The following is a 20,116-nucleotide window of genomic DNA, read 5'->3' on the forward strand; positions in this document are numbered from 1 at the left end:
GCGTACATATAACGTAGGTATAGAGGTAACGTTAAACGGAATATTTCAAACGTGTCTGTCTGATCGGGCGCGGGTCCTTTTCCCGCCTCCAGGTTTTTGCGACCCCTCTTCCTGTTGCTAGCTTCGATGCCTCCTGCTAGTCCTGCTGGCTTCTCTTTCCACAGTTCGCCGCCACGAATCTAGTAGAGAGTACTCACAACTCAGGTGCGTTCCGTCTCGGCTGGCGCGAAATTCTGGCCCGCGAAATAGTTACGAAACTTCCTTTGGGAAGGGCGTAACCACCCCCTGAAACTTTTTTGTTCAGTTCAACTTTTCGGACATTGAATCTTCACTTTTGTATAAATGAAGTGTACCAAAATATAACAAAAGAACAGAAAAAGTCGGTAGAAATGTTGGAAGCCAAGTGGTTGGCGTCGTTTTGTTTACTACTTAGCTACGTGGTTTCAGGTAAGAGTAAAATATTTTCTCGCGGTGGTTCGTAAAACTCGAATTTTAGTTTTGTAGGAGTTGGGGGAGAGGGAGGTTGTTAAACATGGCGGCTCGCATAGGAAACGCCTTGAGCCGTTAACATTTTTATGTAAATTTAGCGAACTATGTTTGAAAACTACACATTCAAGTGTTAATTATTGCCTTTCATGTATGTAATATAACTCCCTTACACTTTGAGTATGATATTGTTCATTATTCAAAGGTTTTTGCCCGAAATGGGAGGCAAACAGATGAGCGAAAACATTATAAATTGTGAAACACGTGCTTTTAAATAATTATAAAACACGTCTTATCGTGTTATAGAGTAACCTTACATCAACATGGATTAACTAACGCTAGCGTTAGTTAATCCATGACATCAATAACAGTTTAAGATTATTTGAAATTAAATGAAAATTCAAATAAAACTAAGTAGCGACGTAGCTGGTGTGAACTTTACCTTATCCACCAAATCTGACCTCTCTAGCCTATATATATACACACACAGTGTTTGATCAAATCCACTAAAATAGCATAAACCCCCGAAATCTTGATTGACGTTTCGATAAAACCGCGCCCAATACGACACGACGGGATATTGAGGCATGGTCTTAGCAATCCTTCCGCTATGGCCAAGTTATTTGACTTATGTTAGACGGATATAAAAAAATAGTTCCTCCCCTTTTTCTATTCTTTCTCGGGTTTTCCTTTTTTCTTCCTCTCTCTCTCTCTCTCTCTCTCTCTCTCTCTCTGTTGGGAAAAGAAGGAAGCGTCTCGCTTTTCCATTTTCTCATCTTCCTTCGAAAGGAATTTAATCCCTTTTTTATTGTGGATGCTAAAAACTAGGCAGCGCAATCCAGGAAATTGAGATCCATCCCTTGAGCTTCCACATACAGCTAGCTTCTCCAATATCTCATCTTCCTTAGGTTTTTCTATTAGATATCATACTCGCGAAAAGCATTATTCCCGTCTCACTAGAAGGGTTGTTGTCCTTTAAAAAAACCTAGCGATATATTGTCCCGTAAATCCCAATAATCTTTCTTGGATCGAGTGGACTAAAAATAGAACAGTATTATGAGGTATTGTGATCCACCACCCACGAAACAAACTTGGATGAAGAAATTTTATGGATCATAATGCGTTTTAATCCCCAATAGACTTTCCCAAAAAACGGGATAAAATTCTAACGTTTTTGTAGTTATAGTGCTATAAATAATTTCAGAAGAGGATAATAGAAGAAGGATGACACTCTGTATCCTATTAATGCTTTAGTTATGTAACATGATTCTTGCTAGGTTAGGGAGCCGTTTTGTTTGCTCTCCTGTATGCTAATGAAACTTCAAATGGGCATCGTACCGTGCTAGGGTGACTTTTATAACTGTTTGGTATTTACTAAATCCTCAGAAATCAACACACAAACCTTGATTGTTTTGACTTGGGAGAAAAATCGACAAGCGCGTGCGCCTTGGAAAATAGTTAAGCGCTAATAGATTAATGACGAGCGAACTATTTATCGCGTATGTGATTCGGTTTAGTAACCTTGTACACTCCAAATGTAAAATGATGTTGGGGGAAAAATCATGTTACAATTACCTTACCCCAGCCGTTTTGTGGATGGTACACTTCTCTCGAAGAGAAGTATTATATACATCTGATAAAATCAAGAGTAAATCAACTTGGAGTAAGGAACTCTTAACTACTTTCAGAACTATAGCTGAAGTTTACTTGGTGTTAAATTTTTAATCTACTCTATCTGAAGTTCCGAACCAAGAAAAGCTCATTATTCTACTTCACCTATTATGATCGCTATACCCTGTAGGTTGTAGCCAACTTCTATTCCTTCAGGCCCTACACCTAGTATTACAAGTCCAAAGGCGGGTTTCGGTTGTTTTAGTCTCGTAGACCTAAACCCCCATTAAAATATTTTTATATTCTAGTTTAAGCATAGCGATAAAAACTAAATTAAGAATCGATACCTTCCTTAATACAACTTCATCCACCAGGGCTTCATAAAAAGAATGAATTTACATGTTAAATTTCTTCGTAATTGAGTTAGCTAAGTTCTTTAGATAGCTATACCCTTGATTAACGACTACTTCAAGACAAGTCCCAACTCGCAAGGCAGATCGTTTTACGAGTTTAAGACATTTTCTTCGTAAAGCCCCGCGTATAGGTTTCTTAATTTAGCGGACTTAATATGGTTCCCTTAAGATTTGAAAGATATATTATCTTTGTTAATTTGATTTTGGGTATAGTATAGAAGGGTTAAATTTGTAATCTAGTGACTTGTTATTCCCAAAAGAATTCTAGACGCGTGTATAGAAGATAAAAGGATGGTTAGTATAGGCTATGCTATTTCGAATTCAAATTCGGTTGCCTGACACTTTGAGGGGGTGGTATAGGGTCATTTGAAGAAAGTGTCGTCAGCGATTCTACAACACAAAGGGAGTTAAAAAGACTAGAATTTAACGCCACCACGTTCACTCCTTTGAAAAGTTTCGAGACAAACGGTAGTTCCTTTAGTAAAAGGTGCAATTTCTTATCGACTAGATAGATTTCTTCTGAACTATGCAGCATCAATCAAAGTAGGGAGATACTTTCTATTCTCGCCACAAACTTTGACGTGTAACGACCTTTCGAATAGCCGAAGCGAGTCACGTTTACGCGGTATTTAAGCCCAAAGGATCGCGGATGGGATAGAGTCCAATGCAGTCTCGATTCTTCGTTTTAGCCTTAAAAGCTTTCCTCCTCTTTTTGACAAAGAAAGAAAAGAGAAGAGAAGAAACCAGCAACGAATAGCATGCAAAAACGAAAGGGTGATTTCTCATCTGGAAGTTAGTTCTTTGATCAAAACGATAGAAATTTTTGCGGCTAAGGAAATGAAGATCTTGGCATCAGTGAGCTTTTTTTTCCTTCTTTCCTTTCCCTCTCTAGATCGGTTTTAAGGTTTTTCGGGTTTGCCTTATGATAACGCGGTTTTTGTAGGTCCTTAATAATATATAGTAAATCATTTGTGATTTACTCCGAAGTCAGTGGTCGAATCAGGGTCATTTTGATTAAATTCTACAAAATATCAAATGACCCAGAGGCACCGAAGTTTCGCTAAATTAAATGAAACGTTAACGTTTTCCCAGAAGTATATAATACTTCTCTTCAAGAGAAGTGTACAGCTCATGATTCTTCCCAACATCATTTTACATTTGGAGTGTATACCTGGTTACTAAACCGAATCATATACGCGATAAATAGTTCCCTCATCATTACTCTATTTGCGCTTAACTATTTGCCAAGAATTTTTGTCCCACGTCAAGACAATCAAGGTTTGTGGGTTGATTGCTGAGGATTTAGTACCAACCAAACAGTTGTAGAATTCACCCTGCACGGTGCGATAGCTACCCATCTGAAGTTTGATGAGCAGGAGAGCAAACAAAAAGAGGATGAGCATGGGAAGAAGCATACTAATGTATCCTTCTCCTATTATCCCCTTCTGCTTATACTCATTTCTCCATGGCACTTTTCAGTCTAAACGCGACCTCTTATTCCGATTTTGGTGACCTTAATGCGGGGCTGATTGGAACATCGCTTGAATAAGTCTTCTTTATAATATCTAAGTTGATTAAGGACGCGCTAGAGCCCGTAATCGAACACTTCTCCGAGCAAGCTGAAGTAAAACCCCCAAGATAATTAAAGATAAGCCCTATAGACTAGCTAGAAAAGGGGACATGCAAGCTGGAAGTCAATTACACGGTTACCTCCGAAGGTGGAACCTAAAGTTTAGTCTTCCAGTCATAAAATTGATGTAAAACCAAGCTTCCATTAAAATCAATAACCCCCAAAAAGTTTTCTGATGGATGAATAGAGTTTAATACGTCCGATCGATCAATCTCAAAAATCCTTTCCTTCCTGTATGAACGTTGGAAAAATTTCACTTTCCCTAAAACCACTACAGAGGAAACCCGAGCATACACCCATCAATTTCAATTAAGACATTTTTAAGACCCTAAAACATATGCTGAAAGCCATTGTTTAGAAACTCGAGATTCGAGGATGTCCGTCAGTTTTTAACGGATTTACATAATATGACCTTTAAAATTTATTTGGTCAGCAGTTTCGTTATTGGTTATTGATTCAATCATCAAAATATACACATTTTAAGGGATTCGTCAAGTGACATATTGACGCTCTTTTAATATGGTTCTGTATGCTAAGTAATTCCCCAATGATATATGAAGTTCATAGTTAATGGCATGCAGAAGCGCTTAATGATGTAGTTCGAACATAAGTTTATAAGATATGCTCCATAAGTAGGACACTACCTATACTTCGTAATACTAGAGACTTACTGAGAGCTAGTTCAATTTTGTAGTCCCATCTTCCTATTTAGTCATAAGCCTTTGACAGCGCCTCACCAGGCATCGCTTTACCTCGAATCTATGACCTGCTTCATTCACTCCATGACAAGCTCCAGTTTGTAACCAGTGACAAACTTATGGTAGGAACATATCTTATGAACTTATGGTTCGGGTGATAGTTTCGACGCTTAGAGCCTATAAAATGGGGGGATACATCTATCTAGTCCCAAGCGGTGTATCTTTGGAACTTCCCGCGACCTTTTAAAAGCCTTTCAGAATTTTTCCTAATCTATTTACCCTCAACTTCACTTCGGGAATGACTCTATGGAAATGGGTTCTCGATTTTGAATACATTACGTTTACTTTGCTTGCCTTATACCCGCGTCTTATCGACCCTCCAGTTTACACTCTTATGAACCTATTCATTGCTTTAGTAAAAAAGAAATTTCGATAATCTGCATATTTTCCTCTTTACGAATACGAAGTACTAGTGAGAAAATCCTTAATTCACTGTATATTTTGGGACATTCACAGCCCAAGTAAAAAGTTTATTGCATAAAAAGAAGCTTAGAACAAGAAAAACATCAATTCGGGCTTTTGGACGTCTTGTTTGCTAGTAAATCTAGTGCCAATACTAGAATCGCACGTAATCTACTAGCGAGTTATACATCATATGATCATAGAGGATATACAGTAGAGGAGTAGACACTTTAGCCTTTACCAATGCGTAAGGGAATATCTTGCGAAAGTTTTACTACTCTTGAGAGTTTTTTCTCATTGGCTGTACAACTGTACAAGAGAGGCTGAGTAATAAGGATTTGTTTTAAACTGGACATGTGGCTAGTAGAGCCCAAGCACTTTAATTAAAAAAAACTGGACACTCGCCACTTAAAATGAATAAAAAAAAGTGGCCACAAGGTTTTGGACCACTAAGCACTTAATTTTTAAACTGGCCCAGCTAATATTTAAAGTGGACATTTGTCCATGGCCACAGCCTTATTTCTGAGCCTGGACTACAAGACATATCATTATTGGTTGAAAATTGTCGTCCGCTTTACTGTATATCCTCTATGGAAACGAGGTAACCACGCGTCTACCAAGAAATCGAGTAGCTCCAAAAAATTTAACGAGAACTGAATACAACAACTGACCACTCCTCTATTTATTATCCTCTGTGATATGATCGATGAAAATGATTCTTGAATTCCAGCGTGATGTAGCTAAGTATAGCTTTTATGGAGCGTGCTTTTCCAAGGGACCAATATGGTCGAGATAAGCGTCGTCGGAGAAAATGACCTTTTGAACCGTATAAATGTAAAGAGGACGAAGTGGAGCGTGTTCCATTTAGTTCTAACCTTTCTCTTCAGCCCAATAATACGCTGGACTCGCGGGGTCTATAAATAATAGGCGAATTGAACAATATTGCTAGGCCGCGAGACTCCGAGAGAGATATAGTCGGAAACACGGAATCAGCTTATCCCCGAAGGCTAAATTTCGGACTAAGGAGGGCACGGCACATCCTTTGTACCTTAGAAAATGACTTTGCTCTTGAAAATGCCTCGATCGCATTCTACTCACGTATCGCAAGTTAATCTATATTCCTTTTATGTTAGCTTACCGAGCACAAATATCGGTTTTTAAAAATTCATAAGCCATTGACGATTGGAGAGTCAGGATTTGTCTTGAATTGAATTGAACTGCGCCAATGAGAAATGTATCATGCCGCTAAATAAACATTATATCTTAATCTTATACGCGAGAAATCTTTAATCGACCCGATTTTTTAAAAACTTTGCTCGAACCGATATATCAGTTAAAGGGGCTGTTCGGACCCTGGGACAAACGACGATCTTCCTTATAGACCTTAGCATAGAGGGTCGGTAAAAAAGGAGAGGGGGTCGGTCAGCCCCTTTTAGTGCCCTATCGGTCACCGATACCGATATCTTATAGGTTGGCCCCCATCACTAGTATAAAAACTAAATCCCACACCGAGGATTTTAAAAGCTTATACCTATAGTATTGGGAGCAGGTGTGTTTCTAGGGTTGTAATGTATAAGAATACATGAACAAAGGTGACAATAATCGCGCTTGTCAAGCGCAGGCTCCGTTTCATTCAAGAGATCTTCTCCTTTGTAACCATGGTAACGAGGAACTACGAACTTTAGTGACATAAATAAAATTTTTGGGCCATTCCAATAAAGGGATGTAGTGGGTATTAGCGCCGAAACTGAGTAATCATAATGGGATCTACCGCGAAAAGCTCTTAATCCTTACAGACCTCGTCTCTTTATATCTCACCATCTCACGTAGAGATGATTTTTTTTTTCTATTTTTGCAGCGTCAGCTATAAACTGCTACCAGTGCAAATCGAATGAGGACATTTACTGCGCCGAGAAGTTTGACGAAGTTTACTCAACGTTACAAGCGGAGAGCTGTGACAACATTTTCGAAGCCCGATATTGCATTAAAACCTCGGGGATGTATGGTGGTTAGTTGGTTCTACACTTCAAATTTTCCCTAAGGCGTATTCTAAGTTCAGGGAAAATGATTTTCGCGATCCAATTTACCAAACACTCGTGTAGGATGTTTGTAAATTCAGAGTGATTAAAATCTGTAGATGGTTTAATTTGGGGTGACGTGTTGAAACTTGGATAAGACAAGTATCAACAGATATATACAAACGAATCTAGCTTGGGGGTTTTATAGAGGGATGTAGGTAGTTTTCATTGTTTAACAAGATGTGGTATACATATAATTATTTCTGGAATTCTTTCTTTTCATTTCTTCAAGGTGAAATAGGTACAAGGAGGTTTTGCTCAGCGAGAGATCATGGAAATTACTGCGAGTACATAAAGCGACCTGGGGATGAGTATGAATACCGATCATGCGTCTACACTTGTCGAACTGACGGGTGCAACGGTGTTCAGTCCAATTTATTAGTTGCCAAATGGCTTCTTCTACTTCCCCTTGTGGCCACACTTATGTATTATCTCCATCTTCCAAGGCTATGATTAGTCTATGTTGGCCAATACTAATATTCCTAAACTTTTCATCATGTTTTTAACATTTCCTCCATTCCGATCCACCATTATCAACATTTAAACATTTTTATAAATATTTTAAATTGGAAATAAAGTTGTTTTTATCTTCAAAATAACTTATTGTACTAAGATAAAAGATAACGCGTTCAAATATCCATCCTAGTATGCATTTATTACATACTGACAGTCACAGAGTGTCAGTGACAACTGAGAAAGCGCACCTGCTAAGCCTTTGTAAGTAGAAACAATTTTATATAACTACTTACATCGTGCTTGATTCGTACTCTTCTGTAGTCTCTACGTGTGTTTTAGGAAATTAGGGTTGTCCAGAATTATTTATAATAAATAATTATAAAATAAAACATTTTACACAAATTATTTAACTTATTATTTGAAAAAAACCGTTTGATCTTACATGTCGACCGCAAATTTAATTTTCCCTCTTAACTCTGTGGGCGTCTGCTAAGCTAGGAATGATGGCCTCCTGCACCAGGCCTATTCAAGGACTCCTCATTCTTGGCCTGCCATAACCCCCGCACCATCGCAGTTCAAGAAATACGCTAAATTCGCTAATTCCTGGTCTGCCATAGTCGTCTGCTCTAAACCAAGTCTTACGGTTACGGTACGGAGAACCGAGAAGGCAAGTTAGGCAAGGCCCGCCTGGCATGGTACTTGTGCATTTTTTGTGAAGTAATTAATGAGATTTAATTAAGATAAATATTAAATCAAGTTGCAAAATTCGAAAATAACAAATATAGTACGACATGAATATTCGTTGCGCTAAAGTAAGTACTTGAGCGTGATAAGTGAGATTCTTGATTTAAAAGCAAGCTAAGCCTAATTACCTTTTAATGGTAGCCAGAGGATTTGATGAACATGCAGCATTGCAATCTGCTATGTTTACCCGAAAATTACCAAATGAAATATTACTTTTATCATGGACTATCATGGCCACAACTATCTTACGTTGCGGAAGATTGTAAAGGAAATATTGTAGGATATGTACTTGCTAAAATGTTAGTATTTTATTTGTCTTCTTGTTTGTGACCAAACTCAGTTGAAACAATGTAACCATTAAGAACCCATAGGGAAGAAGATTCGGATGATGACCCTCATGGCCACATCACTTCTTTAGCAGTTAAAAGATCACACAGGAGATTAGGATTAGCTCAGAAACTAATGGACCAGTCATCAAGAGCTATGGTTGAATGTTTCAGTGCCAAATACGTATCTCTTCATGTCAGAAAAAGCAATAGAGCTGCTCTTCATTTGTACACTAACACATTAGGATTCACGTAAGGGATTTAACTAACCGATTAGTGATACTCAACCTGAATTAATAATTTTTTGTTCACAGAATAAGTGAAATTGAACCAAAATACTATGCAGATGGTGAAGATGCCTATGCAATGAAAAGAGATTTAGGACCCTTTTCGGTAATGAAAGACATGGGCCTTTTATAAATCTTATACCCCTTAACTAATGAACTCTTTCACAGAACAAGGTGCCTGAAAATGCTGTACCAGAATTGAAAGGATCAAAAAAAGATGATTGAAGTGTTATTGTATATTTAAATAAATGTTTTAAGTTCTAATTGACTTGTTCATTATTGTGTTTTCCTATAAACTTCTGATACATTTCAATAAACATACTTTAATCCCTAATACGCAACGAAATCTCCCATTCAATTGCTTTAGAATAGATTATTAACACACGTGTAACCATACAAAACAGAAGCCTTTATTTTTAGAAATAATAAATGGAATTTTCCAATTCAAGATAGCGTTGCAGTGTTTACGTTTACAAAGAGCATAATAAGAATTTTTGTTCAATCAGCAATAGGTTCTTCCTCATCAAATTCTCCATCATCTTCGACAGTAGCTTCCTGATATTGTTGATATTCTGAGATCAAGTCATTCATATTGGATTCAGCCTCCGTAAATTCCATTTCATCCATGCCTTCGCCAGTATACCAATGCAAGAAAGCTTTGCGACGGAACATAGCTGAAAGAAAAGTTGGTGGATGTTATTATCAGGGCGAACTAAAACTCCTCTCACTCCTTCCTTGAGTCAATTACCAGTAAATTGTTCAGATATTCTTTTGAACAATTCCTGAATGGACGTATTGTTTCCAATAAATGTCGCGGACATTTTGAGACCACGTGGTGGAATGTCGCAGACAGCAGTTTTGATGTTATTTGGTATCCATTCAACAAAGTAACTACTGTTTTTATTCTGGACATTAAACATTTGGTCATCAACTTCTTTCATGCTCATCCTTCCTCTGAATATAGCTGCAACTGTCAAATAGCGACCGTGTCTAGGGTCACAGGCTACCATCATGTTACCAGCATTGAACATTTGTTGAGTAAGTTCAGGTACTGAGACATTTCTGTATGATTGGCTTCCACGAGATGTAAGTGGAGCGAAGCCAGGCATGAAGAAGTGGAGACGCGGGAAGGGGACCATATTTACAGCCAGTTTACGGAGGTCAGCATTGAGCTGACCAGGAAACCTTAGGCATGTTGTTAACCCTGACATGGTGATTGAAACCAAATGGTTCAAATCACCATAAGTAGGTGTGGTTAATTTCAGAGTACGGAAACCAATATCATATAGAGCTTCATTATCAAAGCAAAAGGTTCCATCAGTGTTTTCAACCAACTGGTGCACTGACAATGTGGCATTATAAGGTTCCACAACTGTGTCAGAAACCTATTGAAAGACTGTTTAGTTTACATTACCACTATTTGTCAGATAACTCGTTTACTTTTGGGGATGGCATGACACTAAATGTACTCATAATTCTATCAGGGTATTCTTCACGAATTTTGGCCATCAAGAGTGTTCCCATACCGGAACCAGTTCCACCACCCAAAGAATGGCACAACTGAAACCCTTGAAGGCAGTCACAGTTTTCAGACTCTTTTCTGACAACATCCATGACACTATCTACAAGTTCAGCCCCTTCTGTGTAGTGCCCCTTAGCCCAATTGTTCCCTGCACCACTTTGACCTAGAAATTCCAAGATTACAATCTAATCCCCAGGTTTTAAACATACGCTTTCAAAAAGCATTGTGTACCAAATATGAAGTTATCTGGTCTAAAAAGTTGCCCCAATGGTCCAGATCGAACAGAGTCCATTGTTCCAGGTTCCAAATCAACCAGGACAGCGCGTGGAACGTAATTTCCACCTTTTATCAATGTCAACCAATTACTCCCAAAAAATACACCCCCAGTCAAAAATAAGTTTAATCAATACCAGACGCTTCATTGTAATAAACATTAATTCGTTCTAACTGCAAGTCAGAATCTCCATGATATTCGCCATTAGGATCAATTCCATGTTCATCTGAGATCACCTCCCAAAACTATTTACAAATAACACAAATTGTTTCTTTAAAACTGATTAAACTGAGCTTATTAATTAATAACATTTAATTGCTATATTAACTGCGCAAGAAAAACACTCGACAAATTTCCTTTAACAGGTATCAGTATAGAACTCTGAAAGAAAAGCATTCCAGGATTCCCAAGGATATAAGAACAAAAAAGGTATACATAGTTTACAGGCGTGGAGGATTCATACCATTTGCACAAGGAGACCTGGCAACTTAGAGTGTAAAATAGCAGACGATTTTACACTCTAAGTCGCTTGGTCTCCTGGTGTTAATGGTAGGAATCCTCTACGGCAGTAATCTATGTATAGGTGGATTGGATTTTGTGGTTAAATAATTAGTGGTGTAAACAAAGGGTGTTAATGTCATGCTTTAAACAAAGATTAGTAGGGTGGGAGGTTTTTGCAAGGGTTGCTGGGAAGCAGGCAGAGGATTCTACTGTTTCAAGATAGTCAGAAACATACCTGCTGTACTTACAGCTTAGGAAAGATGATACCTGCTCCTTTACAATTTATTCCCCTTAATACCCTGATTTTGTTGCATATTAACTTAATGAATAACTGAATTTTAAAATATTTATTTTATTTTATTAAAGTTTGCCTTAAGAATTTTTCTACTAAGAAATCGGGAAGCCATGTAAGTCTACTCTTAACAGGGAGGGGTCCACATGACACACCCTTACAACAATCAATATACAAGACGTCAATATGTCCTTGGTCTTGATAACAAATTACGACCGACATAAAAACTACAGTTCATAGATCCAAACGTTGACGCTCAAATGCTAATACCCTATATTCTTAATTAATTTACAATCATTACATGGCTTCCAGTAATACGTGTACACACCGTACATCACCAAACCCGTCAACCGACCCGACCCCAACCCACCCTCCGTCTTTCCGGCAAACTAAATAAGCCTAAGCCTTGCACGGCGTGTGCCCTTTATCATACTTGGGCTTTTAAGTATTTAAAACAATTAAAATCATTAACATACCTTCACTCCTATTTGATTACCGCATTGGCCAGCTTGAATATGAACTATTTCCCTCATAATTTAACAAACTATTTTATCTTTAACGACGATAAAATTCGGTAACGTTCAAGTTTCAACGGTTTATCGCCCAACGTTGATAATAGAATGAATCTGGGTCTGGGAACTGCGACAGAAGTCGGTTAGGGTGTGATGTCGGACTCGCTAGGAGGCGCAACACGATTTAAATCTGGCCAATCAAAAGTGCGGGTCTGCCGCAGACCCCGTGTACGTCACGTAGAAGCGGTATGAGCGACTAAAAAATTTTGAATTATTTATTTTTAAAAATAAAATTATCACGATATCCAACTAATTTTTTAATTTATTATTAAAATTAACAGAAAATGATTGGGCCTTTAAGAAATAATTTGTCTCAAAAATTAATTATTCTCGCGAGTGGTTCACCAAGAAGATCAGAAATTCTGAAAGGAATTACACTTAATTTTCAAATAATTCCATCAACTTTCGAAGAAAATTTAAATCCTAATAATTTTAGTAATCCTTACGATTTCGCAATTGAAACTGCGAAACAAAAAGCTATTGAAGTATTTTTTCGACTCACAACAAAGGGCGCTTCTGGAGTGCCAAAAATTCCTGATTTAGTAATAGGTGCTGACACAATCGTTACCTTTGAAAACAAGGTATACGGTAAACCCAAAAATAAAGAAGATGCGTTTGATATGCTAACGAAATTCAGTGGAAAAAAACACAAAGTCTATACCGGTATCGCCCTAGTCACACCTTCAAAAAATTTAGAATTAAATGAAAAATATGATGTCAAAACGTTTTATGAATGCACTGAAGTCTTATTTGGAACTTTAACACCAGATGTAATTCATGATTATATTGAAAGTGGTGAACCTATGGATAAAGCTGGAAGTTACGGCATTCAAGGTTACGGAGGTTCATTAATAGAAGGCATTGTTGGCGATTATTACAATGTAATGGGATTTCCCTTGCATAGATTTTGCAAGGAATTGTTGAATGTAATTTGAATTGAATTGAATAAAATAACATTGGCAATATGTTATCGAAATAAATTATTCAAATAAATAAATACGACACATCTTTATTTACAAAATACAATACATAAATCAATAAATTACTATAAAAATTAAAAATTATCATTAAATTATATATTTTTCTACCTTTTCTTTATGTAACAACACCACAACTTTAATAATCACAAATTGAAAATTCACATCTTCAATACAAATAAAAAACTTAAATATTTGGTCCAGTATTTAAGTTAAATACTTAAATTCAACAAAATAAATATTAAATCCCTTTGATAAAATTTAATCTATATAGCCTTTTGAGCATTTTTTTTTTAACTATAAGAATTAACAAACTGACGCTTGATCCGAGCATCTGAGCGAGCGTTAAGTAACCAACCATATGCACCATCCATAAATGTAGTAATAACCCCTTAACTAAACTAATTTAAAGTACTTTTAAAATACTCACATATTTTGGGCATGAAGCTTAAGCTCATTAAAAGTGTGCTTGGGGTTTACTTTAAATATTTTAAATACTTCATGGCAAACATTAATTTATAATAGAGATATGTAAGAGTGTATGTAAAGGTTTCGCTCATTCGGTAACTATCTATCCCTAATTGGAAAGGTAGCAAAACGTTTCGTGTAAAGGTATCGTTCATTCGGTAACTATCAATCCCTAATTGGAAAGGTAGCAAAACGTTTCGTATATATATTCGAGTATTTAGGAAAAATACTATTTTGTTTCTTTACTTTCTATACTAATGTAAAATCTCACAAATATTGGTTTGGAAAATCCGTTAATATATATTAAATATTTTGGTAAACGTAATGTAACTAACAACGTTAAAGTGCTTTGAATAAAATATATTAAATTTGGAGATCAAAATTAAATTAAATTAAACTAAACTAAACTAACTCGCTTCTAAGTACGTGCTGCAATTAATTAACAGTAACACTCTTGAAAATATTTTGTTTTTGTTTTTACCCTGTAACCTTTACTGACCATTAATACTTTTAAGTTGGTTTTTTTGTTTTCGGTAAAGGAGTTCAGTAATTAAGGGAAGACAATCAAGGTAATATAGTTAAGATTCTACCATAAATGTATTTTTGGGATGGATTAACAGTTGTACAATAGGCGCTGTTTAGTAATATATATACGTATAATAATTTTCGCCAACCAATTCAGGAAGGCAGAGTATTTGGACTTTTCGTTAAAAGTTTGGGACCCGCTATGGCAATGGCTAATGCGCCTACAGGTGCCGTCAGTAAAATGGATAATACTGCCACAGTTAAGACCTTATATGTTAAAAAACAAATATATATACTAATTAGTATGAATTTTACATTTTTCGGTGCAGAAAAGGTCATCTTAAAAGTACACATACTATTGTGCCCCATTCAATATCTAATGGTCCTGTTTGAAGTCGTCGTGCCAAATCCAATGCTACTGAGCCAATTGCAGCCTGAAAAAACATTAATATTAGTAGTGACATAATGGATACGTATGAAAAATAATGTACTTGAACAGTCGCTTTGGGAATCCACGCGAGAGAAATAAAGATACACTCCTTGAATGAGAATCCTCCACCCAAAACTGCCGTAAAAGAAGCTAGTAATCTCATTGATAGACCAATTCCCAATACAGCCAACCCCAACACTATAGTAATAGATTGACTTATAAACTGTCTGTTGAACAAGATACAATAATAACTTTGACAAGTTTTTACGTATAGTATTTGGGTCCATTTGATTTATATCAAGTTCAGCACCAATCAGACCAAACAAAGCCGGTTGTAATAGCAACCATAGAATATTAAGAGCTTGTACGACTGTATTCTGAAATTCGAAATATTACCATTATACGTTTCTTTAAACAAAAATGTTATAAAACTTATTCACATCAGCAGCTTCTGTATTGGACCAAGCCTCTTCTTTACGCCACTTAAGCGCGGCTACAAATGACAAACATAAACAACCCAATGCCCCAGCACCCGCGATTTCAGCCTGTTGACTACCGAACATGGCAAAAAGTCCCCCGAATGTCATAAGGGATGCTCTGAAAATTCCAGCATTTGCCTGTCGGTAGTTAGCTATAAATTAGTCCATGATCGATAGAATTGTCCATCAACTGAAACACTTCAACTTACAGATGTTGAATGCGGAAAATACCAGCACATACCACCCAGAAGGGTTCCAAATACAATACCAATAAGAGCCTCAACTGGTCCTTTCAAAATAGTCCATGTCATGTTGCCTGAAGTAAGATTTATATTGTAGTCAGCAAGGGGCCGATCGACACTCCGCAACATGAGCAATTATTTTACCTTGTGAAAAGGTAATTCCCAACAATACTCCAAAGCCAGTTATAGCCAATACGTCATCCACACTAGCCGCGGCTATTACCAATGTCGGTATGCCTTTATTAACACCCAACCCCTTCTCCTCGCAGTTAAGCATCGATGGAACGACAACAGCCGGTGAGACGGCACCCAATACAAATCTATTACAAATCATCGCGTTGAAATTTATATATTTCTTCAAAGGAAATGCAAGGCGATAACATAACATTACACCTTAAAAGAACGGCCATTTTCTAAATATAAAAGTAAAAATATTAAATGATCTCTTATTACAAAAACATTTGCGTTTAATTAGCCTTATTCCTGATCAGCGCCATCTACCCATAGCGGTGACTTTGAGAACTACTGTAAGCGGCAAGCCAATCAGATGTCGCTAAAATCTGGTGACGTCATTTTTGGTAAGACCCGAGAGTGCCAGTCAGTGACGTCACCAGATTTTAGCGACATCTGATTGGCTTGCCGCTTACAGTAGTTCTCAAAGTCGCCGCTATGGGTAGGTGGCGCTGATCAGGAATAAGGCTAATTAGAAGCCATTGATGATTAAAGTTAATTACGGTCTTTAGGAGCCAAAGATGTTGGTTATCCCTCAGTTACGAGTGGTTTATTTGTTAATGGGGGTGTCGATCTTGTTCACTATTTTCACGCAACATCTAATGAGAAATTAGAAGAGGAATTGAAGAATTTAGTCTCGTAATGCTGCATGATTATCTTATTTTTAAAATGATTAGGATTAAAGTTAATTGACATTTTTAGAAGTGATGAGAGGATTAGCGATAAGGTTGTAATTAAAACTGCAATCGAAACTAAGTTACAAATGATTATTCCTTATTTAAATAAGTGGCCACAAGTAATTCTAAATTTAATCTGATTCCGTAGTTTTACGACGTTTAACACATATATATTTTAAACCAGGCCATGGCTTTGACACTCTTACCCCAAAATTTACCCGAGTCAACCACTCGTAACTGAGGGATAACCAACATCTTTGGCTCCTAAAGACCGTAATTAACTTTAATCATCAATGGCTTCTAATTAGCCTTATTCCTGATCAGCGCCACCTACCCATAGCGGCGACTTTGAGAACTACTGTAAGCGGCAAGCCAATCAGATGTCGCTAAAATCTGGTGACGTCACTGACTGGCACTCTCGGGTCTTACCAAAAATGACGTCACCAGATTTTAGCGATATCTGATTGGCTTGCCGCTTACAGTAGTTCTCAAAGTCACCGCTATGGGTAGATGGCGCTGATCAGGAATAAGGCTAATTAGTCTTAAAAACGAGGACTACTGCGCCGCCATTTTGTTTAGTGTCGTCTGATAGCCAGAACCACTTACGCCAACGGGATTGGTTGAATTCTCACGACTGAGAGAGGTAAGGGGTTCTGGATAGCAGACTCTACTAAAACAATGGCGGCGCAGTAGTCTTCGTTTTTGAGACTAATTAAACGCAATTTTTTTGCAAATAAGAGATCATTCATTGTTTTAATATTTTTCCTTTTATATTTAGACAAAGGCCGTTCTTTTAAGCTATAACGTTATGTCACCCCCTTTTCCTTTAAAGTTCGTAGAAAAAATCTAACCCTAGCATAAAGCTCCACATCCAAGGTAGGTCTAAAATGAGATGTCCCATAATACCAATAGTTAGAGTTTCAACTAGGCATGGGAAAAATGCCAGTCGACAACAGACAAAGCTGAGTTTTCGAAGGACATCGGGGTCTAAGCCAAGCCCAGCTCTTAAGAGTATCACTACTAACGCAGTGCTCCTAAGAAATTATTCGTCGTTATTAGACGCGAGTTGCGAGTTTAAAGAGGTCTGAAAGGGTAAACCTTAGTGAGGAAGACATGTTTGCATCGATATTCTGCGCAATATTTATCACTGGGATATTTCTTAATGCGAATCCCATCAATAACATACCTTCAAAGGTACATTATTATTATTAGAAAAATAAATACTTTGAATAGATAGTTTACACGGGTGGAGCATTAATACAATTTACACCAGAAGGCCGGGCTACATGGTCCATTGGAGGACAAAAGAGACGGGTTTCTGTCCTCCTGGTGTAAATGGTATGATTCCTCCATGTGTGTAACGAGGTATATTTTTTTTACCAAGAAGAGGTGGCATTTTAAGGAGAGCGATGAATTGACCCCCAATATAACTAAGAAATATAACGAGTATTATAGCGAAGAGTTCTCTATCAGGTAGTGCAGAGTCACCATAGAGGCCCCATAACGTTCCCCATACCAAAAGGAACAGAATCGTTATGGCAGCGTATGAATGTAAAACTTGAGGTCGTTTCAAGCAACTCTCAGCGTTTTGTTCTTCAGATAATACCGCCTCCGGTGTTTTCATAACTTTAAATTATTCATTAACTAGTTAATCAACATTGAACAACACAACACAGTTATCAACCTAATCGGGGTTAGACACACTTCAGTAGAATTATCTTGATACCTGTGCAAACTTGACCGAGTTCAAGAAGCCCAGCTAAACCTAACTCCATGTTAAATGGTCCTGGTATAACGCTAGTAGTCATGCGAACTAAATCGTCACAAATCATGCGGGCTTAATTATAGTGCGGAGAGTTCATGCTGCAGCTGCACTATTTTCATGTAAGCATGCATGGTACCGGATATTTTACCTTGTGACCTGGAAAGGGCCATTTGTTCCATTTGTCGTCTCTGATCTTCGTTAAGTATATCATTGTCATCATCCAAGACAATTTGCGCGATACTTAGTCTCTGTGGTTTATTTGACATATCTATTTCCATTTTGGCAACGAACTATCTGAAAATAATTAAATACTTGAGAACTGATCCACAGTTATTATTTTTTATTTCGTAAACAAATTTACTGGCAATTAGTAAGAAACTAATCAAATTTCAAAAGTAACACAACTTACCTACCTAATCTAAAGACCCCACCATTAGAGTTGGTCCAGGGTAGAGTTGGACAGATCACCCATCACCGTGCACCGAGACACCGACCGTATCAAGCTGGAGGTACTAATTTGCAGAACTTCTTTTTCGCAAACTATTTTTACAAACTTACAGAACCTTCGGGTACCGTACCCCTCAAAACGTTTGCAATTCTACACCCTAATTTGCAAGACCTTTTTTACAAGCTTGCAGAACTTTTTGTTTGCAATTTTACGCCTTAATTTGCAGGACCTTTTTTACAAACTTGCATAACTTTATGTTTGCAATTCTACACCCTAATTTGCAGGACCTTTTTCACAAACTTGCAGAACCGACTTCCAAAGCTTGTTATCTTTAATTTTTTTTAATTAAAAAATAAAACGATGAAAATATAACCGATCGCGCCCATTTGGTCGAAATACTTAATGAAAAATCACATCGAAATAGGGAGGGAACTTTAATCTTATACTTTTGTACGATTTCTGTACTTCTTCCCTTATTAACCATACCATAAGTTTATAAGATATGTTCCATAAGTATGACACTAAATAAATCGAACGACGAGAGAATTTACGACACTCGGTTTTGCGGTCAATCTTCCTATTTAGTCTGTACTAATCCTTTGACAGCGCCTCACCAGACGTCGCTTTACGAGAATCTATGACGTTACACCTACGTCACTTCATGACAAGCTCTCAGTAACAAATGACAAACTTATGGAACATATCTTAAGAACTTACGACCATACTAAATACTTGGGAGTTACAAATAACATGTCTTGAAAATTAAGCATATGGAAATTATCCTAAAGATGGGTCGTTTTCTCTATTAAAATCGTTATTTACATCTCCACCATCTTGGAACGTCAGAACTTCGGTTCTAGTTTTTATGCTGAAGCATAAATTATTTTCTTAGAGTAGTTATTCTGTCAAAAAGGGTGAAATATCGTAAAAAAAAACGAGTGACATAAAAAGTGGAATTACCTTGGTGATAAAACCATAAATTAAACCTACTTTAAAATCCTTTTTTAAAGCTTGTTAAGCTCAATAAAACTTATCTCACGCTAGCTGCCTCGTAAAACAGCGGATTTGCAAAATTAACAGCTTCCTTTTAGTAATACCCGAAAAATAGTCAAAGTAAGGGTTCATCCATATGCTATAGAATTCTGTTGACGCCGACCATTAAATAAATGCATCCATAAGTAACGTAAAAAAGGAAAAGTATGACACGCCCCATGCCTCAATGCAGTCTGTCACACACAGAGAGACAGACAAACGAACGAACCATGAGCGCAATATTCCGTTTGGTTTTTACATAATTACCCGGAGTAAAAATGGGATTGGAAAGTTGAGAGCAACTGTAAAACTATATTAATCCTTCGTGTTTATACCTATTGAGTATTGACTCTGCCGCACCAGGTATCGCTTATACGAAAGTTTTGATAAATATGAAGTTGTTGTTCTTCTCGGAAACCCCTTCGTTAATGTATTTCAGTCAGTGCCATACTTATAGGGCTTAGGTTACTTATGTTGTAACCTATTTTTT

At 37.1% G+C, this 20,116-nt stretch overlaps 5 protein-coding genes and 1 long non-coding RNA gene across 9 annotated transcripts; 4 read left to right on the top strand and 2 right to left on the bottom strand.

The window, feature by feature from the left end:
• Nucleotides 1-151: 151 nt before the first annotated feature.
• On the top strand, nt 152-7,977 carry LOC149651145 (UPAR/Ly6 domain-containing protein bou-like). The gene is made up of 3 exons (XM_089847978.1): nt 152-447; nt 7,159-7,308; nt 7,611-7,977. Exons 1-3 carry the CDS (start codon nt 390-392, stop codon nt 7,829-7,831), a joined length of 429 nt encoding a protein of 142 aa, XP_089704104.1. The 5' UTR covers nt 152-389; the 3' UTR covers nt 7,832-7,977.
• Nucleotides 7,978-8,462: 485 nt separating this feature from the next.
• On the top strand, nt 8,463-9,455 carry vnc (GNAT family N-acetyltransferase vnc). Of its 2 annotated transcripts, none has more exons than XM_089847976.1 (5): nt 8,463-8,646; nt 8,720-8,877; nt 8,941-9,156; nt 9,219-9,297; nt 9,360-9,455. In XM_089847976.1, exons 1-5 carry the CDS (start codon nt 8,626-8,628, stop codon nt 9,414-9,416), a joined length of 531 nt encoding a protein of 176 aa, XP_089704102.1. In that variant the 5' UTR covers nt 8,463-8,625; the 3' UTR covers nt 9,417-9,455. The 2 variants fall into 2 exon arrangements, with proteins under 2 accessions (XP_089704102.1, XP_089704103.1); XM_089847977.1 differs by having other exon boundaries at nt 8,464-8,646; nt 8,950-9,156.
• Nucleotides 9,456-9,581: 126 nt separating this feature from the next.
• On the bottom strand, nt 9,582-12,397 carry LOC149651147 (tubulin beta-4B chain-like). Its single transcript, XM_089847974.1, has 6 exons — nt 12,257-12,397; nt 11,124-11,232; nt 10,945-11,055; nt 10,632-10,876; nt 9,940-10,576; nt 9,582-9,865 (listed from the first exon to the last, which is right to left on the bottom strand). The coding sequence occupies exons 1-6, from the start codon at nt 12,311-12,313 to the stop codon at nt 9,690-9,692; spliced, it is 1,335 nt and encodes a 444-aa protein (XP_089704100.1). The 5' UTR covers nt 12,314-12,397; the 3' UTR covers nt 9,582-9,689.
• Nucleotides 12,398-12,422: 25 nt separating this feature from the next.
• On the top strand, nt 12,423-13,322 carry LOC149651148 (uncharacterized). Its single transcript, XM_089847975.1, has 2 exons — nt 12,423-12,538; nt 12,634-13,322. The coding sequence occupies exons 1-2, from the start codon at nt 12,446-12,448 to the stop codon at nt 13,285-13,287; spliced, it is 747 nt and encodes a 248-aa protein (XP_089704101.1). The 5' UTR covers nt 12,423-12,445; the 3' UTR covers nt 13,288-13,322.
• Nucleotides 13,323-13,345: 23 nt separating this feature from the next.
• Nucleotides 13,346-19,781, bottom strand: LOC149651149 (sodium/hydrogen exchanger 9B2-like). 3 transcript variants are annotated; one of them, XM_089847972.1, is made up of 13 exons: nt 18,560-19,781; nt 18,295-18,440; nt 18,108-18,194; nt 17,762-18,007; nt 17,480-17,567; nt 17,233-17,415; nt 15,618-15,793; nt 15,441-15,547; nt 15,193-15,369; nt 15,021-15,129; nt 14,814-14,950; nt 14,679-14,756; nt 13,346-14,589 (listed from the first exon to the last, which is right to left on the bottom strand). In XM_089847972.1, exons 2-13 carry the CDS (start codon nt 18,422-18,424, stop codon nt 14,476-14,478), a joined length of 1,632 nt encoding a protein of 543 aa, XP_089704098.1. In that variant the 5' UTR covers nt 18,425-18,440; nt 18,560-19,781; the 3' UTR covers nt 13,346-14,475. The 3 variants fall into 3 exon arrangements, with proteins under 3 accessions (XP_089704098.1, XP_089704097.1, XP_089704099.1); XM_089847971.1 differs by having other exon boundaries at nt 18,556-19,781; XM_089847973.1 differs by lacking the exon at nt 18,108-18,194 and having other exon boundaries at nt 18,556-19,777.
• On the top strand, nt 16,081-16,611 carry LOC149651150 (uncharacterized). Its single transcript, XR_016371063.1, has 3 exons — nt 16,081-16,343; nt 16,407-16,500; nt 16,566-16,611. It is a non-coding gene; the product is annotated as an uncharacterized LOC149651150 (long non-coding RNA).
• Nucleotides 19,782-20,116: the final 335 nt, after the last annotated feature.

Source organism: Phalangium opilio, unplaced genomic scaffold, assembly GCF_054372755.1.
Source record: "Phalangium opilio isolate 3A_F unplaced genomic scaffold, DU_Popi_V2 ptg000082l_1, whole genome shotgun sequence".
In the NCBI taxonomy this organism is placed as follows: Eukaryota; Metazoa; Arthropoda; class Arachnida; order Opiliones; family Phalangiidae; genus Phalangium; species Phalangium opilio.

Bases quoted from the DNA above. Each gene is read 5' to 3' on its own strand.
- LOC149651149 (XM_089847972.1), bottom strand. From the start codon at position 18,424: ATGGAAATAGATATGTCAAATAAACCACAGAGACTAAGTATCGCGCAA. The intron at 18,195-18,294 runs GTAAAATATCCG...GTGACGATTTAG, and splicing joins GGCCCTTTCCAGGTCACAAG to TTCGCATGACTACTAGCGTT. The intron at 15,130-15,192 runs GTGAATAAGTTT...TTCGAATTTCAG, and splicing joins CCAATACAGAAGCTGCTGAT to AATACAGTCGTACAAGCTCT.
- LOC149651147 (XM_089847974.1), bottom strand. From the start codon at position 12,313: ATGAGGGAAATAGTTCATATTCAAGCTGGCCAATGCGGTAATCAAATA. The intron at 11,233-12,256 runs GTATGTTAATGA...ATTTGTAAATAG, and splicing joins GTAATCAAATAGGAGTGAAG to TTTTGGGAGGTGATCTCAGA. The intron at 9,866-9,939 runs GTAATTGACTCA...CTTTTCTTTCAG, and splicing joins AATATCTGAACAATTTACTG to CTATGTTCCGTCGCAAAGCT.
- vnc (XM_089847976.1), top strand. From the start codon at position 8,626: ATGAATATTCGTTGCGCTAAA. The intron at 8,878-8,940 runs GTTAGTATTTTA...GTAACCATTAAG, and splicing joins GGATATGTACTTGCTAAAAT to AACCCATAGGGAAGAAGATT. The intron at 9,157-9,218 runs GTAAGGGATTTA...TTTTGTTCACAG, and splicing joins ACTAACACATTAGGATTCAC to AATAAGTGAAATTGAACCAA.
- LOC149651145 (XM_089847978.1), top strand. From the start codon at position 390: ATGTTGGAAGCCAAGTGGTTGGCGTCGTTTTGTTTACTACTTAGCTAC. The intron at 448-7,158 runs GTAAGAGTAAAA...CTATTTTTGCAG, and splicing joins ACTTAGCTACGTGGTTTCAG to CGTCAGCTATAAACTGCTAC. The intron at 7,309-7,610 runs GTTAGTTGGTTC...CATTTCTTCAAG, and splicing joins AACCTCGGGGATGTATGGTG to GTGAAATAGGTACAAGGAGG.
- LOC149651148 (XM_089847975.1), top strand. From the start codon at position 12,446: ATGTCGGACTCGCTAGGAGGCGCAACACGATTTAAATCTGGCCAATCA. The intron at 12,539-12,633 runs GTATGAGCGACT...TAAAATTAACAG, and splicing joins GTGTACGTCACGTAGAAGCG to AAAATGATTGGGCCTTTAAG.